This window comes from Panthera pardus, unplaced genomic scaffold (assembly GCF_024362965.1).
Source record: "Panthera pardus isolate Hobbes unplaced genomic scaffold, ASM2436296v1 HiC_scaffold_16, whole genome shotgun sequence".
NCBI lineage: Eukaryota > Metazoa > Chordata > Mammalia > Carnivora > Felidae > Panthera > Panthera pardus.
In genome coordinates, this window is record NW_026526721.1 from 146,498,971 (window position 1) to 146,524,810 (window position 25,840).

At 46.1% G+C, this 25,840-nt stretch overlaps 1 protein-coding gene across 3 annotated transcripts in view; it reads right to left on the reverse strand.

Moving 5' to 3' along the window:
• Positions 1–25,840, reverse strand: part of OSBPL10 (oxysterol binding protein like 10) — a 309,461-nt gene that overhangs the window by 175,062 nt on the left and 108,559 nt on the right. For all 3 annotated transcript variants that reach the window (XM_019422851.2, XM_053903898.1, XM_019422850.2), the window contains exons 2-3: positions 24,620–24,795; positions 21,539–21,618 (exon numbers count right to left, since the gene is read on the reverse strand). In XM_019422851.2, the coding sequence (XP_019278396.1) occupies positions 21,539–21,618; positions 24,620–24,795 (256 nt within the window). The remainder of the gene's footprint in view (positions 1–21,538; positions 21,619–24,619; positions 24,796–25,840) is intronic.

Here is a 25,840-nt window from a genome sequence, read left to right on the forward strand (position 1 = left end):
GCAGAATTCCTCCTCCTTCGGCTTTCATGGCTACTCTCAGGTACCTCAAACTCATCTTGGAAACAGCCACAGCTGAATAAGAAGTAAATATTCCCTCACTAGAACATGCTTTGGTATATGATATACATGTACAGGACTCAAAAAGTGCCTGAGAAATGAAGGAATGGAAAAACAAATACTCTGCCTTCTTGTCTTCCTGAACATTCAAGGGCACATTCAGTGGGAAGATTGAACAGGTTCATTTTCACCAATGCAGAAAACGTGAAAAGAACTCCTAAGCTCGTCTGGCTCCATCATTCTCAGTGACAACATAAGCACTTTGGGGCATGGCCCAGTCACAATTTCCAGTCATATTTATGATGCCTATCCTATCTGCTCCCTAAACTCAGGCCTTCCTGACCCCGTGCCTCTCCTGAGCACAAGTCCTTTGGTCTTTCCAGGGCACGGAACCTTCATTTGTGCTGGCTGAGTTGCAAACCCTTCCCATGCCCACTCGGGCCTTTCTTTGCTCAATACGTGCCAGGTCACGTATCTGACTACCATCAGCTCACCAGAATCTTCTCCGACCCTCCAGATGAAGTTGGTGGGTCCCTCCTTTGGGACTGTGGAGCACGGGGTTTATATTTCACAATTAGAAACCCTTGGTTTTTTATTATGGTTTATTGGTTTACCTACCAACTCGCACACGAAACAGCCTCAGAGCAGTGGCCATGTGGAATCGGTCTTCATGGCCCTGGTGTTAGGCAAAGTAGCATATACACGATGCTGGTCCAGGGAAGGGTTTTTTGTTTTCTTCTTTGTTTTTTGCATCCAGGGCACTTATCACCGACTGGGACACTTCCTTGAAATCCGAGTTCAGCTTCTGGCCATCTCCTCCTCCCTCTTCCTACAGTCTTTCATTGTTACTCAAAGGCTCGATCTGTCGGATATGCTAGCCTATAAAAGTGACTACCATACTTTGCGGTTCTTCCCATCAAGAGGTGGGGTCTATCTCCCCACGTCCTGAATCTGCTTGGCCCGTGATTTGCTCTGACCTATAGAATGCACTGGAAGGGACGCTGTGTCATCCCAAACCTAGGCTCCATCTTCTGTTCTCACTACATTTGGAAGCCCGCCCAGCCACAGGCGCACAGACCCAGGGTCATGGGCTACAGGATGGGCAACACGTAGCCCACTGGCACTGCCCACCCCTCAGCTGCCCAGCCAACCGACCGCCAAGCACGCGAGGGAGGCCACCTAGCAATACCAAGCCCAACCCGTTGTGAACTGACCGCAGACACATAAGCAGGCTAAATGAGATCATCTGAGCCCAACTGAGACAAGAAGAAATGCCCAGCGTAACTGTAAGCTAAATAAATGGTTGGCATTTGGAGACACTGAGTTGTGGGATGTTTGGTACACAGATTACTAGTGCACAGATCTCCAGATGACTTTTCTTAATGCACACGTTGTCTTGTTTTAATGTTTATTTTTGAGAGAGTGAGAGAGAGTGCAAGTGGGGGAGGGGCACAGAGAGGAGGACAGAGGATCTGAATGGGGTTCTGCGATGACAGCAGCAAGCCCGATGAAGGGCTTGAACTCATGAACCATGAGATTGTGACCCGGGCCAAAGTTGGACGCTCAACTGACTGAGCCACCCAGGTGCCCCTCCAGATAAATCTGTAACATTTAAAGCTGGATAGGATCTGGGGCGCCTGAGTGGCTCAGTCAGCTGAACGTCGGACTTCGGCTCAGGTCATGATCTCATGGTTTGTGAGTTCAAGCCCCGCGTCGGGCTCTGTGCGACAGCTCGGAGCCTGGAGCCTGCTTCGGATTCTGTGTCTCCCTCTCTCTCTGCCCCTCCACTGCTCATACTCTGTCTCTGTCTCTCTCTCTCTTTAAAATAAACATTAAAAAAAATTTTTTTAAATAAAGCTGGGTAGGATCTTAGAGTATCTTCTAGTCCAAATCCTTCTTTTTAATAAGAAACTGAAACCCAGAGAGGCCGAGCAGTTAACTCTAAAGCACACAAAGCCAGGACTGCTCAGAAGATGCTCTTCTGGATCTCACTGGCCTTACCACTTCACCACTCACTCTCACTCTCTCTCTCTCTCTCTCTCTCTCTCTCTCTCTCTCACACACACACACACACACACACACACACACACACACACACACACACAGTGGCATGGAAAGACTTCCGAGAATATTATGTGAAAAATACTAATAAAACACACAAAAAACCAAAACACACAAAAAAAACCAAAAAAAAAATCACAAGACGATTTATAAAATACGGCCCCATGCCCCTCTCTTGTTGAAAACAACACACACATGCACGTGCCCAGAATGGCTGCTTTGGGGAATGGACGGGCAGAGAGCAAGGGGGCAACAAAGAGCGTCCGACGGGTTTAAAAAAAAAAAAAAAGCAAAATTCTACCAAATCAAAATGAGTGTGAGAGAGAAAGTTTCTCCTTCTCGTCCTGCAGAAGTGCACACGGTGGTCACTTGGGTGGCACACACACCCCACAGAGTGCACAGAGGTCAGGGGCAAAGCACCCCCAGATCATCGGGCTCCCCGCATCTTTAGCGCCAGAAGCTGGCAATTACACGGTTACTCGTCGACGTATAAAATTATGATCTTCACAGCTAGTTTGATGGAGCCTCTCTAAAAGAATTGACCTACCTCACAAGGTCCCTATGAAACGCAAGAGAAGAAACGTCCCACCTGCTTTACAAAGTAAGAGCCGGAGGTTCCAAGCAAGAAAGGCAGAAACGTCAAGGCCCGTCGGGAGAACCACTAGAATACTCAAGTTTCCGGACTTCTGGCCCGGACTTTGGAGCACCGGACCCACTCATGCGGCGTGCCTACGCAGTGTTTGATATTTGAGATAATGACAAAAAGCAGGGATACCACGAGGATGACAGACAGGCTCCAAAGCCAGAAATTCAAGGCAGTCAGAGGAGGTCTACGTGGCAGGAAAAAAAAAACTCCTAAGAGAAAAGACGGGGATTTTTTTTTTTCCTGATTTCAAGTCAACCAACCCTAGCAGGTTCCTTTGTATTTCCAAGACCCGATTTTAAAGAGACACCTCCTCCAGCTCAGCCCCTCTGCACTAAGCATCCCGCTGGGGGAAAGAAGGGCCTCACCACACGCGGGAGCCCAGGTGGACACTATCCCAAGGGAGAAAGGCTCCTTCCTCGAGGGGACAGAAAGAGGAGCTGAGAGTAAATGCACCCCTTCGCTCCCGCCGCCCAGGTCCCGGGACCCCGTTTACCTGAGCCGACCAGGGGTGAGGGGGCTGGCCAGAGCCAACGTCCGCGTCCCACAGCGGCAGGAAGCAGGAGGAGGCGCTGCCCTGGGCCCTCACCGCGGCCGACTGGCTGCAGCCCATCAGGAGGGCCGGAGGGTCCCCGCCCGGCCCCAGCACAGCTCCCACCGGCTGTCAGGCTTCAGCCTCGGGTCCATATGCTCCACAGCGTCTTCTCCACTCTGTTGGCTCAGCACAGAGCAGGAGGGCAGAGGAAACTTCCGAAACACAGGACTCGCCTCTTCGGCAGGAACACGTACGTGCCGGAGGGGGCCCCCGGCTCTTCTCCGATCTGTGCAGAATCCTCGCAAGAGGAATGCAAGGCTGGGGGTCCTCTTCATTCCATGGCTGGGCCTGGGGACCTCCGGGGCGGGTCTGGTGGAGCCGGGCCACCGGCGCATTCTCGGCTTCGCTGCCGTAAGCTCTCTGGGTTCTGCTCCGCATCCCTCACTGGGGGGGGGGAGGCCCGGGAGTCTCAGAGCCGTGATGGATGGGCTGTCTCTCATGGCAAGAGAGCAGGGCCTTTCCCCAGGGCAAAAGTTCAGCTGCACAACAACCCCACTGACCCCGCTTCTCCCTACGCGCTGCATCACAACTCCCCAGCCGCTGAGGTGCAGAAGGGCGTCCCAGGAAGAGCCAAACACACGGCGATGGCTTCAAGTCTCACTCCTGTCATGTCCTGGCCACGCGGCCATGGAACCTGCCTGAGCCTCAGTTCCCTCGCCTGCACAATGAAGAGACTACCTGCCCCACAGGACTGTCGTAAGAAGCACATGAGGCAGCCGTTCCCAACGAGGGGTGACTTTGCCCCCCGCCAGGAAGCATTTGGCAGATTCTGGAGACTTTCCTTGTTGTCACAATCGATGGTGGGGGGATTACCATCGGGCGGGTATAGACAGGCCAGGGATGCCGAACATCCTACATCGCTCAGAACAGCTCCTCATAGCAAAGAACTACCCCGCCAAAAATGTCAACAATGCCAAGGGTGAGAAAGCCTGGGGTCAGGTGACCTCTGCGGAAAGGCACTTAGCGGCCACAGCGCACTGTCTACCGTAGGAGAGAAGAACGTGTTTTTGTGGCATTTGAGCGGTTTCCATGGGACAAAAGTAGCTTCCTGTGCATTTACCAACAATGCATGCTAAGTATACTTGGCGACTCCAAGCTTCTATGCTACGAGCTGGAGAGGAGGGCTCACCACGTACTACGCACTGCACGGGTTATAAATGCTTCCTGTGAGTGCACGAGAGCTTTTGAATCCAAAGAGGTAGGCCGATCTGCCAAGCAGCAGGGCTTAAGGAGGACCAAAAGATCGGTGAGACAAGCTGCCAAGGAGATGAATGAAAAGTAGCTATCCTAAATGCCGGTCTCAGGCGTCAGCAACCTTGCCATCTGCTGAGCTGGCCCAGGAGGATACAGGGGGAAGGAAGATCCCGAAGGCAGTGTGCCAACCTCCTAATGGATCTCAGGGTTCCACTGAAAATGTCCCTGTATCCTAAACCCAGAGGGGCTTCTTGATGACTTCTCTAGACTGTCAGGAGTGGGTGTCAAGGAGTCTGCGGAGGGCTGGAAAATCAGCTAAGAGCAGAAGATGATGGGGGTGAAGCGTGGAGTGGGAAGACAGAAGCACTAAATTTACACCGAGAGAGAGACGGGATGCTGGTGCCCGGCAGAATCAAAACATTGCTAGTCGTGGTTAGACAGCCAGCTTGAGAACACGGCTCAGGTGGGTGAGTGGACGGGCAGGCAGACGGGTAGGTAGGGTGAATAAACGGGATAGTTTATCCAGCCCAGAACTGACCCTACTGACCTGAACCCCAAGACACTCAACTTCCCAAATACTGTCATTTCCTATATAACATACTGAAGACCTATGATTTACAAAATCTTCTTTGAGCTGAAAAGTATCGATTTACCTGTTTCAAATTTCACAAAGTGCCCCATGTGCTGTTCTAAGGTACTAGAGACAAAGAGGCTGCTCACTCAGCCTGCACAGTCCTTATATCAGGGGTCACAGACAGAGGAAGACAGGCCAGTCCATTGGCTTCAGAGAATCAGAGACCCGGGTTCAAAATGCAGCCCCTTACCAGGTATGAGACCTAAGGCAGTTCCTTATATAACCTCTCAGACTTTTATTATCTTCGTTTTCTATTAACTAAAATGTACCTTACAAGAATCCTATAAAGATTAAATGAAATGATGTCTGTGAAAGTACTTAACACTGTACCTAGCATTTTGATCAATTTGGATAACTACCGGCGTAATTTAAGTACTATATTTATACGTTATTCTTGGTCATCCACAATCTTCTTCCATGGTATGTGAATCCCATCTCATAGGGTCCAGGATTGCATCTGGTTGTCATGTTCCCAGGCAAATTTAATCAGGAGTATTAAATTTCCGCAGCCCTCTTGGTCTTTTAGGATAACTGCCATTTTTAAAGAATGCAGTACACAAGGCATGTATTTTTGAGAAGTATCCTAAAACCCTCGCTATTTTCTACGCTCTGACCTTGCTTTATTTTTCTCCATGGAACCTAGCACCACCTGATATGGGATATATCTTGTTTGTGGACGGTCTGCCCCACAAAAGTAGAAGTTCCATGTGGCTTCTCTGCATGGCCCACTATCGTATCTCCAACGCCAGAATCTCATGGTACAGAAGCATTTCAGTATTTGCTGGATACTCCTTCCAGACAGACCTCCTTCTAAGCCTCTCTCCCAGTGTCAGCAAATCAGGGACCAGACACCCCCACTCTGCACAGGTGACCCCAACCGTATGCCCAGATTCTCTGCTCCTTGATGTGCTCCTTCATACTTGCTCACAATGAAATTTAGCGTGGGAATGTCGTCACACTAAGAGTTGTCTATCCTGCCTTGAATTAACACTTCCCATAGAAGCCTATCTATATGAAATCATCCACCAATATTCTAGATGGAAAACAGCAACTAAATTATTTATTCTGGAACAAGGCCCTATTTAAGTACAAACAAATGGTAGAATCAATTAGTTCAACTGAATCAAAAGTCCACCTTTTTTTCCCCCCTAATTATTATTTTTTTAATCTGAAGGTCTCCTTGACCTAAGATCATCATCCTGGGTAGCACTAATACTTTCCTTTTGGGCAAGAAAGGCAGCCTAATTTTAAAATTATGCTTGAGAAAGTACGCAAAAATGTTACACTTTATTAAGACAATAAAAAAATCCCCAAACTTTATCGTTTTAATAAAAGCGGTTCCTAAATTGTGTTTTATTTACTTAATTTGATGGTGTGTTTAGGAGGGTGATGTTTTACACTTAGTTTTAACTACCCAAAAGGTAATTATCTGTGAAAAATTCTAGAAGAAAAATGGCTCTGAGCTTAATGTAACACACAAGTAAAATTGCCCAACAGCAAAAAATGGGACAGAAGAGCCAAGGGAAGAGTAAATCCTCAGATGAGCTTGTCCAACTTTAGTTACTGAGAGTTTATCAAGCTTAAACCCAACGCATTCTATTCCCCCCAAAGACTTGCTACTTAGGAAAACAGACAGTACTCCCATGATGCTTTGCATTTCAACCTGGGGCACTTTATACCTCAAGGCCTCAATGGGAAAGGCAGTTCGCCTTGCTTCTTGCCCCATAATTCAAGATAACAAAATATTTCTAAAATATTAAATCGTGCTAGTATATTCTACAGTAAGCTGTAGGAGGTTTGTGTTTTGTTTTGTTTTGAGACCCTGTGACTTCTGAAAATGTTTTCAGCAGGCAGCAATAAGGGGCTCCATGCCCAGTAGCATTTACCTCACTGCCACCTGCAGATGGGAGCATCTGTTCGTAGAACCCAGGACAGGAGCGACTCGACTACTCGGCCAACTGCCCCAACACCGAAGACGTCAGCTGAAGAAGAGGCGACTCCACGTCCATCATTAAATTCTGTTCCATTCATGTGAAAGGGCAGAAAGGAATAACTGCCCCAAACAGCACTGAACTTTACATACTTCAACCCGTATCAAGTAAAATCAATTGTGAGCAACAAGAATAGAAACCTAATCTCAACTGGCAGGAATTTGTAATTACTGAGTATCTTCAAGGACTCTGGTTTGAAGACTTTCAAGCGAGGAATATAATGAGAATGACGTTTATTGGCGACGGCCCCACGAAGAGCTTCTCCCTGCAGATACACAAGGACCAACTTGACGACGGCCTCAGACAGCAGAGCACTTAGCAAAATATCCTTGGCTCCACTTAAAGGCAAATTGGTTTCTGGAAATTTACATGTTAACCATTTGAGTACCTACGTCAGTTATACGTGTAATTAGATCAAAATATAATGTGAAAATTTCAAATAGTATCAAAAGGGTACGCCTGGAACTTTCCTGTCTTGCAATCCTAAGTCCCCAGTGCTACCTCACCTGGGTAACCACTGTTAGTAGTTTGCTTTTCCTTCCAAAGACAGAGAGTGTGTGTATGAATGCATGTGCGTATGAGAGAGCGTGTGTGTGTGTGTGTGTGTGTGTGTGTGTGTGTGTGTGTGTGTAGATCTGTCCTGTGTTTCTGGTTTGAAAGATTGGTAGCACAACGACGCACTTTCCCCAAGCCACCCACTCTTTTGTGTGTGTGTGTGTGTGTGTGTGTGTGTGTGTTTTACCTTATCGATTTTAATGTCTGGTTGTTTAAATGGTTTCAAAGTTTTCTTCTTCTGAGTATTTTAGAGACTCATTTATCAGAAACACCCCACTTCACAAGTTGTGCATTTCCAGTCTTGGGCAGTCTGGTATTAGCCATTCCCATGGGCGATCCCTTGATGAGGCCTAACTTGGCAGGCAGTGTTCTCCCTCCACACCCCGTCAACCCCTCCTATGGAACCTAAGTCAGCATCTGGCACTATGGTACAATTGCGACAGATGTGACCTCACTTAATCCTCCCCACAACCCATAATTCCATCTTCCCATCGACAGTGATGGTTGCCCACATTCACACATGGGGCACACAGACAGCCTTGCCCCCAGTGGCACTACAGGGCTGGTTTTGAACCCAATACTGTCCACCCCACAGCCTCACAGAAAGTGAGATCAGAGCCACTCACCACAACACCACACAATATGAACAATGCCAAACTGGTTAAGTATGGATCACAGCAGAGCTATGTGATGTATGAGGAACAGGATCATCTGGACAGCCTAGCAAATCTTTGCAGGGGAGAGTCATTACAACTAGGTTTTAAGGCAAGGTCGCAGCTACTCCCGCATGATTCGCTTTCTGGTGGAACCTAGCTCGACAAGAGTTACCTGTCAGAAACAGAGCGGAGCTGGATGAGTTCATGTGACAAAAAGAACTGATACCTGTGAAGTGCTTACTGTCATTTAAGCTTAAAAACCACCCTGTATGGTCGATGCCATCATTTTACTCAATTTACAGACGTGGAAACTGAGGCGGAGAGAGATTAGGTTACTTGAGATGATAAGACTAGTCAGTTGCCTGTAAGTATCCCATACACAGCCAGAAACCAAATCCTTTGAACCCACTTCTTACTCCATCCACATTACCAGATGCTCCGTGCGTTCTAAAACTTTTTATTTAACATCAAAAAAGATGAGAGAAGTGAAGACAGGCCATAAAACGGGAGAAACATTAGAAAATCCTTTTTCTGATGAGGGCTTAGTGTCTGGAACACACGAAGAACTCTTAACACCTCAACAAAAAGTAAAAATAAAAAATGAGAAAGGATTTAAATAGACATTTCTCCAAAGAAGATATACATATGGCCAACAAGCACACGAAGGGATGCTCAACATCATTAGCCATTCAGGAAACACACATCGAAACCACAGTGAGATACCACTTCCTACCCACTAGGATGGCCGTCATCTAAAAGACAGACAATATGAAGTGTTGACAAAGATGTAGTAAAGTCAGAATCCTCCATACGTTGCCAGAGGGAACGTAAAATGGTGCAGCTGCTTTGGAAAACAGTTCGGCCGTTTCCCAAAACATTAGGCAGAGTTACCATATGACCTTCTGCTTTCCGACATATACCCAAAAGTGTTGAGAACAGATGTTCACACAAAAACTTGCACCCAAGTGTTAGAACAGCATTACTCATAATAGCCGAAAGGTGAAAGCAGCCCAGATATCAGTTAATGAATGGACTGAAAAGTCTGGCATGGGGGCGCCTGGGTGGCCCAGTTAAGCATCCAACTCTTGGTTTCGGCTCAGGTTGTGATCTCATGCGTTTCATGGGTTGGAGCCCCGCGTCGGGCTCCGGGCTGGCAGTGCAGAGCCTGCTCGGGATTCTCAGTCTCCCTCTCTCTCTGCCCCTCCCCCACTCGTGCTGTCTCTCTCAGTAAATAAAAACTTGAGAAAAAAAACAAAGAAAAATCTGGCATGTCCATATGATGGAATACTACTTAGCCATTAAAAGGAATCAAGTATTGATTCATGCTACAACAAGAAGGAACCCTGAAAACGAAATAAGCCAGGCACAGAAGGCCATCGCACAGGATTCCATTTACACGATGTCCAGAATGGGCAAATCCTTGGAGACAGCGGTTACCAGTTGCTAGGGGCTGGGGAGAGAGGGTGGGTGGGCTAATGGGAACAGAGGCTTTCTTTTGGGGGTGATACAATGTTCTGGAATGAAGCAGTAGTGATGGTTACACAATTTCGTAAATACACTGAAAAACACAGAATCGTACGTTTTCAAAAGGTAAATGTAATGGTACGTGAATTAGATCTCAAAGACAGCCCCTTGCTAGCTGTGTGACCTTGGCTGGGTAGGTAGGTTCCTTATCGTCCCTGTGCCTTAGTGTCCTTGCCTATAAAATGTGATAATAGTAACTACCTCATAGGGCTGTTGTGAGAAGTACAGAAAAAAATCCAAGAAAAGCCCTCACGGTACTTGCCACATAGAAATGGGTTCATAGATGCCATTCATTATTTTCTTTTCCCCAAAATGTGTTCCTTATATGGCTATTTTCTTCTCTCTTCAAAGAAAGTATTAAGATATATTTTGCTTGACTCCTAAATGTTACTCCAGATTGATTTGCAACTACTAACATCGCTTACGTAAAAAAAAAAAAAAAAAAAAAAAATCCTTAAATGTTCGATCTAATGCAAAATACAGTATTTTAGGAAAATAGGACAACTTACGGTTTTTTTTAAAGAACCCAAATCTAACAGCACCGCCACCACCACTCCCACTGCTGTCACCAATGCCAGTAGGGAAGAGTGAGGAAGGAGGAAAGAGTTGATATTTAAAATGCACTAAGTGGGGGGCACCTCCGTGGCTGAGTCGGTTGAGCATCTGACTTCGGTTCAGGTCATGATCTCGCTCTTCTGGAGTCAGAGCCCCACATCGGGCTCGCTGCTGTCACCCAATCAGCACAGAGCCCTCTTCGGATCCTCCGTCCTCCCCTCTTTCTCTGACCCTCCCCTACTCACGCTCTCACTCTCAAAAACTAAATAAAGTCAGTAAATAAGTAAATAAAATACACTAATGTCCACCACCACATGTCCCAACAGTGGCAGGTATGAAGATACAGCTATGACTTCCCTGCGGTCTTCCTTGTGTGTCTTAAGGACACACAATCAGGAGGGCGCGTGCGCTCGCTCACGCGCACACAGACCCTTGTGAGAAGGGATGTGCACAGGCGAGTACTGGTATAAAAGGGAACATGGAAGACAAAAGATCCCCCTCTGACCAGGCAGGTCAAGGAAGACATCACAGAAGCACATTAGCCTTGAAAACCACATGGGTGTTTGCCACAGGAAGAATGGAGAGGGAAACGCATCCCAGCAGGGCAAACAGCATCAACAAAGGCAAGGAAGCATGACCGTACCCAGTGTGCGTCTAGAACACTGAGTGCATGAGGTGGAGGGAAAGAAACTGCACCGGACACACGGTGGGCCTCCAATGCCAAGGTCAAGTTCAGGACTGTGTCTCGGGAAGCAGGCTGCTACTGAAGGTTGTTTGAGCCAGGGAGTAGCACCGTCGGCAGCCTTCCCTCGCCCCTCTGCTCCTAGCAGAAGCTTGTACTAGAGGTTCTGAAACAGATGCAGTGGAGGGGGTGGTGGGGCGGGAGAGCAGGGAGAGAATCTGCCCACAAGAGAACACAAATTCCTGTCTTCAAACAAGGAAGGTGGATGTTTCTGATGCACAGACAGGACTGGAAAAGCAAGTGATCAAGATATTTAATGCCAAAGTCATGGAGCAGACCAGAACTCCTGGGACGAAGCACAGTAGGGAAGGGAAAGGCAGAGGTTTTATGGGGGGGAGCCCTCTTCTTACCTTTAAAAAAACAGAGAGGTCCGTAGTACAAGAGATTAAGCTAGACATTGGTAAGTTCCCTCCTCAGAAACCATAAAGGGATCATTAAAGCTTTATCAGCAATGTCCAACAGAACTTTCTGTGATGATGGAAAGGTTCTATATCCATGCTGTCCAATATGGCAGCCATCAGCCAAATGTGGCTACTGAACACTTAGATGGTAGCTAAGTGCAACTGACGAATTGAATTTTAAAATTTAGTTTCAATTACAGCTGACCCTTGAACACGGGTTTGAATTGTGCAGGGTCCACTTCTACGTGGGTTTTTCTCACTAAATATGGTACAGTACCGTAAGTGTATTTCCTCCTATGATTTTCTTAACATTTTCTCGAGTTCATTGATAGTAAGAATGCTGTATATAACACAAAACATACGAAATGTGTGTTAATCAACTGCTTATGTTATAGGTAAGGCTTCTGGTCAAAAGTAGGCTATTTGTAGTTAAGTTCTGGGAGACTCACAAGCTATAAGCACATTTTCAATGGTGCAGGGAGCGGGGAGGTCAGCACCCTAACCCCTGGTTGTTTGAGGGTCAACTGTAACTTTTTTTTTTTTGTAATTTTTTAAAGTAGGCTCCGTGCCCAGCATGTGGGGCTTAAACTCACAACCTGAGCTGATGTCGAGATTTGGATGCTTGTAAGCCAATCTGACAATAAATTACATAAAAAAAAAAAAAAAAAAAAAAACGAAAAGAAACAAAAAATTTGGATGCTTAACAGACTAAAGTACACGGGTTCCCCAAGGGTCAACTGTAATTTAAACTTAAAGAGTTACAGAGTCTCATGTGGTGGCACCTAGGTGGCTCAGTCGGTTGAGAGTCTGACTCTTGATTTCAGCTCAGGTCATGATCTCACTGTTTCATGAGATCGAGCCCCACATCAGGTTCTGCAATGACAGCACAGAGCCTGCTTGAGATTCTCCCTCTCTCTGCCCCTCCCCTGCTCGCACTCTGCCCTTCTCAAAAATAAATTTAAAAAAAAAGAAAAAGAAAAAAAGCCTCATGTGGCCAGGTCTCTGTATCAGCACAGTTTTGGAACCTCCCTTTTGTCCTTATTTCTTACATCTATTGTTCTTTAGACAAGTGGTACAAAGGAAGTTTGGAATCTCTTCCCACTTTTTAACAAGAATTTTTTTTTAGTTTATTTATTTATTTTGAGAGAGACAGAGACGGTGCTAGTGGGGGGTGGGGGGGGGAGAGAGAGAGAGGGAAAGACAGAATCCCAAGCAAGCTCTGCACTGACAGTCAAGAACCTGACGTGGGGCTTGAACTCACAAAACCATGAGATTGTGACCCGAGTTGAAACCAGGAGTCGGACGCTTAACCGACTGAGCCACCCAGGTGCCCCTCTCTTCCCACTTTTCAGTCATTCTATTACTTCTGAGTTATTCTGCATTGTTCTCAGAAGTCCCAACTTTGTTTAGTCATAAAAAAGGGACCAATGTCATTTGTCGGATTACCCCCAAGACTCTGAACATTCAGTCGGTGAGTTACCAGCAGTGCCTTCTCTAGGTGAATAAAACTGGGTTTTTTTGTTTTTGGTTTTGTTTTGTTTTTTTTGAGAATCGACCCACAGGACCTCGTCATTTGAATATTTTGGTAGCATTTTTGTTCGAATAGAGGAGGGGGGGTGGGGCTGGGATGCTGGACTAGATGGCATCTGACGTCCCTTGTGGCCGCGTGGTGCCAGATTCTACAGATATCACTGGGTTCATCTCGGCAAGCAGGTGCTTCCTGTTGTGATGCAGCCTAACCAAGATATGAAAGCCCTTTGGCTCACGCCCCAGGGTGGCAGAGAGTCAGGGAAGTTCTAGTCTTTCACCTTCAGGAACAGAGATGGCTGACAAACAATGGCTCCAAATCTGCTTCCTTTTCACACTGGGCCGTGGATTTAACACGAAGTCAGCATTCCCCTCCCCAACTACCCCTCAACGGACAAGACTTCTAATTCCCCCAGAAGCAGTCCACACTTTCCCACGCCTCCCCCAGATGAGGTCTCCAGACGTCCCCAAGACAGGGTTCTCTGTACCTGGCAAGCCAGCCACCAGGGTCACCGGCAGGGCCTCCTGACACGAAGCACACTGCCCTGAGGGCACAAGGGCGCCCACAGAGAATGTTCTTCCCAGCACCAGCCTCTGCCAGGCCAGTCTATGACTCTCCCTCCTCCTTTCACATCATCCCATGTCCCATCAAACCACGACTGAACCTCTCCATCACTGGGGAGTACCAGGCATCGTGGAAAAAGCAGAGGACAGGAGTTAGGAACTACCTCGCGGGGGTCAGCTGTCAGGGGGAGGCTGCAGGTTGTGTAGACGCGGGCAGGTCCTCACCCGGCATTAGCTTCCGAAGAACTGCACCCCCATCCCCGACCCTTAGGGCTGTCCACGTCCCAGAGACGATGGAGGAGACTGTGCTCTGACACCACAAAAGCTCACGTGAATTGACGTGTCAGCTATCATTTTCGAGGATGGGGAAAAAAATACTTATGATTTGGGCAGCTTCTGGCATGAATATTGACATATGCGCTCCTTGAAACTCTGCAGCTTTCACTGCTCATCTAAGACCTCCTAAGACTTATAATGAATTTAAAACCCCGTGCCAATCCTATTCCTCCATGACCAAATTTGCATTTTAATTTAGAATTACCTAACAAAGGCGAGGAGCTCTAACCACGCACCATTCTGATCTGACCACGGTGTCTTCAAACACCCGACAGACACAGATTCCCTGGGACCCACCGTCTCAAGTCAACGTGGTCGTCAGTGTCTGCTCTCAGGGGACACACGATCGAGGGGAGGATTCGGATGGAATGGAAGTCTCTGGAAGCCCAAAGTAGTAAGTACAAAGATAGCGTCAGGCCCGGGACCCTGAGAACCCAGAGGAAGGACTTCAAATACAAGGGGCAGTGTTAACTCCTTCAAATGCCTCGAATTTCTCCATTTCCTCACCTAATTTCCCCCACAGATCAGAAAAGCCTTCTACATTTTCGATGTTGTTGGACAGGCAAGTCACCAAGAAAGATGTACCTTTCTTTCCTCAACTTCCCATCTAGAAGGAAACAAGAGCAGAGCAAGGAAGAACAAACGAGAGGTGGCCAAGATGGAAAGGCATGTTGCTGCCTGGACGTAAAACAGTGTAGATCCCAGAAATGCTCTAAGAAATGGCAATACTCTCGCACAGTCCTTTTAAAGATAAAACAACCCGACACAGAGAAAGGCCTGTGACCCAAGCCTGGTCTTATGGTCCATCCTCATGGAGAGGTAAGCTGCTCAAAAAACAGATCTGAGCGATTTCTGTGCACGTACAGAAAACAGAGGGGAAGGATGGACCTACAAATGTGGTCATGTGATCTCTATTTATCCGCACACAAAAGTGTTTAAAGATATGTACACCTAGGGGTGCCTGGGGGGCTCGGTCTGTTAAGCATCCAGCTCTTGACTTTGGCTCAGGTCATGACCTCAAGGTCATGAGATTAAGACACCCCCCCCCTTCCCACCCCATAAGGCTCTGTGCTAGGTGTGGATTCTGCTGGAGATTCTCCCTCTCCCTCTCTCCCTCTCCCCTGCTTGCATGCATGCTCTCTCTTAAAATAAACAAATAAATAATACAAAATAAAAAAAACGGTCAAGGAAACTAAAATCTTCAAAATCTGAATCTGAATGTCCTTAAATGCTTTTTTTTTAATGTTTTTTTTTTATTTTATTTTTGAGACAGAGAGAAACAGAGCATAAACGGGGGAGGGGCAGAGAGAGAGGGAGACACAGAATCCGAAACAGGCTCCAGGCTCTGAGCCATCAGCCCAGAGCCCGACGTGGGGCTCGAACTCACGGACCGAGAGATCGTGACCTGAGCTGAAGTCGGACGCTCAACCGACTGAGCCACCCAGGTGCCCCGTGAATGTCCTTAAATGCTTCTTAATCACTTGACTACGGTCCTCATTATCCCACAGGTCAAAGGTAACTTGAAAACAGCATCACTCAGAAGTTTCTCCAACTCCCTATCCGGAAATACGGACTTCCGCTAATTTTCAACGACCCCGAGTTCTCAGATATGGCTATTTGCAAATGACATTCACATAACCACAAATGGATTAAAAAGCATACTTGCTTTCCTTGAGGATGGTGTCAAAGCGCCGAGGGCGGCCGAGATGTAGGACCATCAAGCAGCAGTCTTACCAAAAATGGGCACAAGCACCTGAGCCCCTAATTCCATGGACTGCTTCAAGCGGGCAGCCGGCTTTCACCTGCATTACCTCGTTGGCCCACAGGGCCACTTCAGGAGACAGAGGATACCATTTCAAAGATGAGGACCGAGGATCAGAGGAAATAAAAGTGACCTGGGCGGGTACGCTCAACACATAACTGGCAGAGTGGGATTTAAATGGAGGACCTCTCAGGGCACCTGGGTGGTTCGGTCGGTTAAGCATCTGACTTTGGATTTCCCTTGGGTCACGATCTCATGGTTTGTGAGACCGAGCCCCATATCGGGTGCTGCACTCACAGCTCAGAGCCTTCTTGGATTCTCTCTCTCCCTCTCTGCCCCATTCCTCCACTCACATTCTCCTTCCCTCCCTCCCGCCCTCTCTCAAAATAAACTTTTAAAAAAAGGCAGGATCTCTCACTCTGCATTCCCCAATATTTCTTCTAAAGCAGAATGTCGTGAGCAGAAACACGTGTATGCTCAGCCAGAAGACGCTTTTCATTCAAAGTTCACGGGGAGTTGCCCAAAGTGCTCACCATTAGAAGCTTACAGCACGAAATGTAGTGCAAAAGGCCAAAGTTGCTTTCAAGCAAAGTTACTGAAAAATTCTGAAATAAGACCTATTTAAAAGACTGGGGAAGGGCTCTCTTGAGTATATAAAAATTACAGGTGTCCTATTCAGAGCTGTCCCCTCAAGTGTTATAAAACATGGAGTTCATGGAAGGAGAACACCATCCCGAACCTTCCCATCAGCACCTAGCAGGAAACCAGGACGAGGGATGAGGGGGAGGGGGACTGTTTAGCAACTCTGCCTCTTGTCCCCATCTACTCACTTAATGGCTATCTGACTTTGAGCCTATCGCTTAGGTTCAATGGGTCTCAGTTTTCTAATATGTAAAAATGGAGATATTACCTATGTCACAGGACCAGTGTGAAAGGTAACAGGATCCTGAGGGATGGTCACTCACATGGAAAGTATTAAACATCATTACTGGGGTCAGTCGGTTAAGTGTCCGACTTCGGCTCAGGTCATGATCTCACGCTTTGTGAGTTCAAGCCCCACGTCGGGCTCTGTGCTGAAAGCTCGGGGCCTGGAGCCTGCTTCAGATTCTGTCTGTCTGTCTGTGTGTCTCTCTCTCTGCCCCTCTCCCACTATGCTCGCTCTCAAAAATACACATTTAAAATAAATAAATAATAATAATAACAATAAACATCATCGCTTCCGTCAACCGTTCCTTTCCCATGCTCAGGCTTATGGCGGTACCCATAACACCACTATGCCTAATCCTAGGGGTCTCCGAACACCAGCTACTTGATAAAAACTAGACACCCACCCCTACGTTTGATACTTCAAAGTCACATGCAAGTAAATTCTCACGAGAACCGTTGCTTACAGCTCTCTCTTAACACTTTCCAATCAATGCTTTATGTTGCTTGAATTTTTGTACCGCATCAAAAATAAGACGTTTTGCTTTGTCGTTGGTGTTTCCAGAGAAAGTCACTGTTCTGGTCGTCTTAGCAGACACGCCTCACACCCTTGCAGCTGTACCTCGAATAACACCAGAGACCACAAGATGAACCTATGTGACACCCTGAGATTTCAAAAACTAATACTGTTTTCTGAAATCCAGGAACAGATTTAGAAATTTTGTAACATGTGTATTTTTTTTAATTTTTTTTTTCAGAGGAAGTTTTCATGTACGTGCATGAAAGGGAAAAGGACAGAGAAAGGAGAAGGAGAGAGAGAGAATCTCAAGCAGGCTCCATACCGTGAGTACAGAGCCCAACTTGGGGCTCAATCTCCTGAACTGTGACCATGACCTGAGCCAAAATCAAGAGTCAGATGCTTAACTGAGCCACCCAGGAGCCCCTAATCTGAGAATTTAGAAATTAATTTGGGGATTGGTAATCACTTTTGATTCTTGAAAAAGATATTAAGAACAAAAAGTACTACACATCCACTAAAATAGCTAAAATTAAAAAGAATCGACTACTGACACACCAGCATGGATGAAATTCAGAAGCACTGCATAAAGTGAAAGTAGTCTGATATGAAAGGCTGTACAAGTCAGTTTATAGAACATTCTAGAAAAAACAAAACTACACATAGAAAATGGATGGTGGCTGCCTAGAGCTCATGGGGAGGGGAAGCAATCGACCCCAACAGGGTAATGAGGGAACTCTGAGGGGCAGCAGAATGTTAATTGTGGTGATGGTTACATGACTGCATGCATCTATCAAAAAATAAATTTTATACTTAAAAAGGAGGAATTTCACTTCATATAAATTACACCTCAATAAACCTAATTTTTTTAAAAAGGCAATCAATAAGTCAGTACTGTATATCTTCTACAATAAAAAGAATATTTTAACCCTCAAAAAGCAAAGCAATATAATTTCTGAATAAAAAGCAGTCCTTAGTATTAAATAAAGCGGGCTTTAGGCATATTTAGGAAATGTCTTTTCCATTTCACTTCTGGATTAGGGGAAACATCATCGGGTATTGTCTGAGACAAGTCTGGATTTCAAGAGTTGCTGGACAGGTCCTCTGGGAAGCCCTCTGCAGGCTCTATGAATACAGTTATCCTGCAGTTCTCACTGTGTGTGTGTGTGTGTGTGCGCACACACACACACACACCCCTTTATCCATTCACCAGCCAGTGGACATTTTGGGCTCTTTCCCTACTTTGGCTATTGTCAATAGTGCTGCTATAAACATTGGGGTGCATGTAGGGAACACTTGATTTTAAGTAAAAGGTTTTCAGGGTGCCTGGGTGGCTCAGTCGGTTCAGTGTCTGACTTTAGCTCAGGTCATGATCTCATGGCTCAGAAGATTGAGCCCCACGTCAGGCATCAGCGCACAGCCCGCTTCAGATCCTAGGTTTCCATTTTTCTCTGCCCCACCCTCACTCGTTCTAAGATAAACAAACATTAAATAGATAGATACATAGATAGATAAAAAGTTTTTAAAAGGCAATGATTCCAAGCAATCATAGGGAGAATATTCTCTATCATCTACTGGGGAAGGATCTGACTTGCTCAGAGTGAAGAAAGAACAGAGTGAAGAGAAGGCTTATTTAGCATATGTTCCTAATAACCACGATGCAAAGTAAGTAGCCGTCCCACCGTTAACTGGACATCAAGTTCACTGTTACATTAAGCCCAACTTCATTTTCACTAACTCTTGCCTAAGGAGCTTCTTGGATTTCATAATGCCTCTGCTGAACAACCAGGTCTGTTTAAAAATTTTAAAGTTATTATTCACTAGCTACACTACAAATGAGTGATGGTTAGGGATCTCACCTTCAGTCTCAAGAAATCCTACAGGCCCTACCATCTAAATTATTATTTATTTGGGTTCTACATTAACAGGTTAATCTGTATTCCTGAAACTGCCCAGAGACTACATCAGAGTAAATCAAATTCTCCTTCAGAGAATCTTCAAATTCGCTTCCTATTTCTTACTACCATTACGAGGTCCTTACCTTTCCTGGTCTCCAGTGATTCATCTAAACATCAATGCACTTAAAATTGGTTTCCCTACCTCAATTCTTACATCCAAAAGAAATTCCAGATGAATGAATGATTTCAACACGATAATTTAACTATAAATTCATAGGAAGAAAACACTGAAGAATGTTTTCATGATTTTATCTATTTATTTTGAGAGAGAGAAAGAATCCCAAGTAGGGTCTACACAGCCAGTGCAGAGCCAACTGCAGGGCTTGAACTCACCAACCATGAGATCGTGACCTGAGCCAAAATCGAGAGTCGGAGGTTTAACAGACTGAGCCACCCCGGCACCCCTGTTTTCATAATTTTAGAACAAAGAAGCCTTTTCTAATAAGCATGATGTACAACCAAAAGCCAAAAATGAAAATATTCAAAAATGTGACCACAAAAATTAAATATTCTACATAGCAAAAAAAATGTATTCAAAGTCAAAATACAGGTGACCTACTGGGAGAAAAGATCTACAATACGAATGACAGGCAAAGGACACGTATGCTAAATCCATACACAGCTAAGTGTACAAAGATGTTTATTACAGCATTATGTGTAACAACCTAAATGTCCATCAGTAGAGGACTTAAAGCACTGCTGACATCCATTCCTTAGAAAATCCATCCTAAGACTCCAATACATGCCACAGGTCTAATAAGAAAGGTCTCCAAAATGTATTTTTTTTTTCAAAAAGCCAAAAAGGTAAAAACTGTATGCATGATACAATCCCATCTGTGTAAAAAATACAGATGCAGATGTACATACTAACACTAATCTACTCGAATGATGTTAAGGGCAATGATCTCTAATGAGTGTATGTGGCCATGGAGGGAGAGATTTTCTTTTTATTTTATGCCCTTGTGTTCTCCTTTATAAAAAAGTAAAAAGACACGCATAAAAAGAAAAGCATTTTTAAACCGCCCTAACCTAGGCATTTATAAAATACTGACGAAGCGTCCAGAACTCCTACCATAATTCTTGGAAAATAAAACAAGCCAGGGAGAAAAAGCGCTTTAGACGTAGGGCCCTACCTACGGTAACCCAGATGCTGCTTGGGGGTAAGTCAAGAAGGATGAGTGAACCTGCGGCAAGCCAAGTCAAAGAAAAGAGTCTCCTAAAAGAAAAATAAACAGCGGACGAAATCACTGTGAAGAAATCATTTCAGGTTGTACTTAGAGGCAGAACAGGGAGGAGGTGTAACCAAGCAAGACATTTCCCTTGGCCCTGGGCAACACAGCCGACTGGTTATATAGGATTAGAAGTATCAGAGGTTTCGCATGGGGGTCTTTCTATTGGATGTGTGGAATGTGGAAGCAAACCGCCATCGGGTACGTACCTAAATTTGAATTAATGATATAAAAAGGGGTAAGTCCCAGAACACCTGGGTGGCGCCATCGGTTGAGTGTCCAGCTTCAGCTCAGGTCATGATCTCACAGTTCGTGGGTTCGAGCCCCACATCAGGCTCTGTGCTGACAGCTCAGCCTGCTTCAGATTCTGTCTCCCTCTCTCTCTGCCCTTCCCCTGCTCATGCCCTGTCTCTCTCTCTCGCTCTCTCAAAAACAAACATTAAAAAAATTTTTAAAGGGCTAAGTCCTTTGAGCACTGATTTTAACCAATATTTATTGCCCTCAATAAGTTTATTTTGCAATCATTTCCTGTATTCTAATGATTTCTAATGAAATCCTCCGAATAACCTCTGAAAATGCCTACCTCCTATTTCCCACCTCGGTGATCCAACACCTCCTACAGATCCCTTGGAGAAAAGAATTCATGCTTGCGTTCCAAATTACCCAAGAATGTTTTTACACTGAGAACGCTGAAGCTCCTTGCAGAATATTCAGTCAGTTTGGGGTCTGGGTTTTAAGGATCAGTGACAACCACCAGTCCTCGCGAACGGCAAATCTGACTGCTACACCTCCACGCTGAAATCACCCACTCCAGCTTCTCAACAGGCCAATTAACAGCTGCCTACGCGGACAGCACGCACAGCAACTGAAGTATCCTTCCAGAATGAGTTCCAATGAGGGGTCTGTAGGCCTCTTCATTCTACCCACAAGCTTAATCCTGCTACTTCTCTCTTGGCTCTACGTTTAAATGCAACAGGACAGGTATGAATTCCCTTACAGTGGGTAACTTGAAAGTAACATGAAAAACAGCTTCCCCAAAGAAACAGATAACTGGGCTAAAGGGTAGCTATTCGAATTACTCCAATGCCTCCTTGCTTCCCTGTGGTTACTTACCTTAGAACTTGTTTCCATGTGGTATTTGGAACAGGCTCGAAGCTGAGTCACCCAAAACTGTTTCTCCTTTGCATCAGCAGCTAAAATAGAGGGGAAAAAAAAAACAACATTTGCAGAGATTGTTCCAAAACGTATCCAACCTATTTCTACACCCACCTAAGGGGTGGGAGGCCCAGGGAGTGAGGTAGGGAGAGAAGGGAAAACAAAGGCAGATCATAATATTCTCAAACAGAATGTGCTTACACTAAAAAAAAAAACAAAAAACAAATTACACTAAATCTCAACAGAAAATTCCCTCTTAACCCACTTAAAAATGTACTCTGCAAGGGCTGTTATCAGAAAAATTTTGCCTTTTTTTTTTTACCCTCTTAAAAAAAAGTCATTGGGAAAACATGATTTTTTGAATGTTTATTTTTGAAAGACAGTGCGGATGGAGGAGGGGCAGAGAGAGTGGGAGACAGAAGATCTGCAGAGGGCTCTGTGCTGACAGCAGAGAGCCCAACTCGGGGGCTCGAACTCACAAACTGTGACGAAGTCGGACGCCTAACCAGCTGAGCCACCCAGGCACCCCAAAACGTGATTCTTTTTAAGTGCCTCTAGGCTCGAAGTATAGTTTTCCAGGGCCTTTGGTTGTTACCAGTTTTGTACCGTGAACTTATTCGCATCTACGAAATAAGCATCCAATTGAATTATTTTAATATGTGTTCTCAATGATTCGTATTATGATTGGACAGAACAAGATACCAAATGCTGCTTTAGGTTCTCCCAAAGAGACATTAAAATACAAGTCAACTGTATAGTCATGATCTTTCATCTACACTCCCATCTCTCAAATCTACCAAATCGTTTTCTTAGACTATCATGGGTACATAACAGGGTCTAATAAAATCTAAATCATCGATTTCGCTGCATAATTAACTGCAAAAATCGTTTAAAATGACATTAACTACATAAATGTTGACTACGCAGAAAACAGAATGATTCCCTGGAACCTCAGCTTGAACTTTTGGGTGAAGAAATCTAGGGAGGTAGACCAGATGTACTTGACTTCCAAAGGATTCTGCAGAAACTAGAGTCTTTTTCTTTAGGAAAAGCCACACGTCTATGGACAGCAAGATTCATTCAACTCTACATGGACGTGAGATGTGCAATGAGAAAACCGATACCCAGACCCCTCTTGGGATGAGCCAAGGACCGGCCAGATATGTGCAGAAACTTATCCTGCCTTCTCCGTAGTTGCTAACTTTCAGCTAAATTTAGCCCTTGCGATAATGTCACGCATATAATAAAACTTTTATATTTGCTATTAAAACTACCCTTAAAAAAAAAAAACCCTGGGGTTTAATAATCCTGAGAATAATATCAACTCTTACAAGGCAAAATGAGATGGCTCAATTGTCAAATTAGTCAGGTATTTCTTTTGTGTGGGTTCGTGTCATTTTATAAACCACAGGCAGGGGGGAAGTGCCATTAAGGTTTTCACCTGCTTTTGTTTCTGCTCTAACAATTTATTAAGCAATAAACAACAAAACGAAATCAAGGACCACGTAAATCTAGCCAGCTGGAACGCGCACGGCATGAATCTCCAAAGAGAACATGAATCTTATTACTGTGTTTCTGAAAACTGAAAAACTTTTTCAACTAAAGGCATTATTATTTCGTAGGCTTTTGGATTGTTTTATAGGTTCTGAAATAAGACTTGTACGTAGACAATAAAGAAACATTTGCTTATTCCATCTCTTGGCAGTAGATCTTGAAGGTAAGACCACGAAATTGGGCTCGGAGGCACGGAGTCAGCCCTCAGTGTGGCTCTGCAGAGGCTGACCTGTCATGATCAGTTCCCTGGGGTCAAGGAGGGATAAAAAGGGGCCTTTTCTGCCTACTGAGCCCTCACTTGGGCAAAGAAAAAAATGTATGACGGCAGAATTAGCAACCAACCCCCAACACGTAATATATACAAGTACTACCCTTCCTCAGACCCTAACAACATTCACTCAGGGTGTGTGTGCGCACATATGCACACACACACACACCCCAATATGTGCATTTGGATTTTTGTTCCGTTGTCCTGTCATTAGAAGAAAACTGACAATTTTTCTGGCAATGCAACTGTAATGGAATGCTGGTGGAATGATCTGGCAATCAAATTACACTGCTACAGTCAAGTCTGGCTTTGCTGAAAACCTGGAGGATGGATGTGCCTTGGGGGTGGCAGGACCTGTAGCTCTGGCTAAATGCGGGCTCCCTGGGGAATCTGCCTCCATGAAGACGCTAAGCAGACTTCAGTTCTCAAGAAGCAAAGAGAAAGGGGAAAAAAACAAAAAGGAAATTAACTCAACAGCAAGCAGATAGATGGCTTCCTCACCAGGCTTTAATACTGGAGTGAAGGGGCCCTTCACTGAGAGGTGTTCTAGAAAAATCCTGAGGGAAGGGCACGATGACCCCTGAAAGGCTTGTTTTGTCCTCCGAATACAGCCCCACAGGGGACCGTAGTAGAAGGTCAAAGAAGATATACATCGAACTAAGACGAAACATCTGAGATCCGAAAGCTGAGCTGGCCCTACTATCACTCACCTCTTGTCTGTCCTACTTCCTCAGTTACTTAAGACAAGCAATTCCTAGGGTCAGCTGTGTGTCCCACCCCAGGGGTAAATAAGAGAGGGGTGTCTGTCACCACAGAGCCCTGAAACAGCAAACTGTTAAAGGTGATTTTAAACAATCCAAAGAATTAAGATTCAACACACAGAAACAGGGGCGCCTGGGTGGCTCAGTCGGTTAAGCGGCCGACTGCGGCTCAGGTCATGATCTGGCGTGATCTCGCGTGAGTTCGAGCCCCGGGTCGAGCTCTGTGCTGACAGCTCAGAGCCTGGAGCCTGCTTCAGATTCTGTGTCTCCCTCTCTCTGCCCCTCCCCCGTTCAGGCTTTGTCTCTCTCTGTCTCAAAAATAAATAAACGTTAAAAAAAAAATTTAAATTAAAAAAAAATAAATAAACACACAAAAACAAAAGCCGGGAGCCATCACCATGGTAACTATGCGCGTAGCCCAGGAGACGGGTCTGAAAAGCGAGGAGGAGAACGTACCTCTCAGTTTATACATCTCTCCGTTAGCGGAATACACCACCAGCATGTGGGGGGCTTCGTCGCTCAGGGACACTATGGCTCCAGACAGAGACAGGGCTCCCCGAGGCTTCTGGTGTTTGCTCTGCTCATTCACAAAATACTGCAGGATGCCGGCCTCAAAATCCAGCACGAAGTACCTGTGCGGAGAAACCACAGCGCGTCATTCTCTCTTCTGCAGCCCGCTCCTCACGGCCAAGGAGGCAACTCAGCCTCGAGTCAACGTCAAGGCTCCAGATTCGGGAGGGCAGAGACCCAAAGTCCCTCCTGGCGCCCCCCCAAAAGTCAGCGCGTGAGGAGGGAGAGCGCTCCCGAGTCTTAAGTCAGAAGGGGCGCTTATGACAGGCCGCCGGGGGCAAGGCGAGGGCCAGCTCCCTTCAGGACTTGGTGCCATGCCCACTGCCTCGCCTGGTGCCCGCCGGTGCCACAGGAAACCTCCAAACGACCCGGAAGACAAAAACCCAAAAAAAGCAAACAGGTGGAATGGGACGCAGACTCGGGTGACACCCCGTAGGACCTCACGGGAACAGCCAGAATTCTCTAAGGCTCGAAGAGAGGCTGTTTGACACCCAGGGAACAGCAAGCCGGGCCTCGAGCTTCCCGTCGGTGGTAGGGGTAACCCCGAGGAGCCGGAGATCCAGGCCCCTGTTGGGGACCTGGGGGCGCTCACGCAGCCACCAGACACACTCCGGCAGCCCTTCTAATGCATCGTTTTCACGCCAACTGGCAAGAGCTCCGTCGGCTCTGGGAGGCCACAACGCCGGGCCCGTAAGTTGCCTCAATCGTTCAAGCGGATCTTCGTAGCCAAACATCCGGCCTGCTTACACTCTCAACCTGTCACCTAGGAAGTAATCACAACTTCCCCTTCTCCACCAGGACGGAAAGGTCTTCACTGCAGGTTCAAGCTCTTCCTGGGGCCTAGAGGCTCACTACGGCCCCCGCTGATTCTTCCACCTTCTACCTTTCTGCTCCACTCCTACTGGCTCTCCTTCCTCAGAGTCTCCTAGTTGTCTCCCACCACAGGACCTTGGCTCGTGCCGTTCCCCGTCTGGAACAGTTACCCAAAGTGTGGTCCACAGATTCCGGTGGCCCACACAGCACAGGCGAACTACATGCTAGTCATGACTCAACCACAACGCGACCGAGGGGTGGGAGAGCAGGTCCTTCGCCAGGGTCTGGAAAACA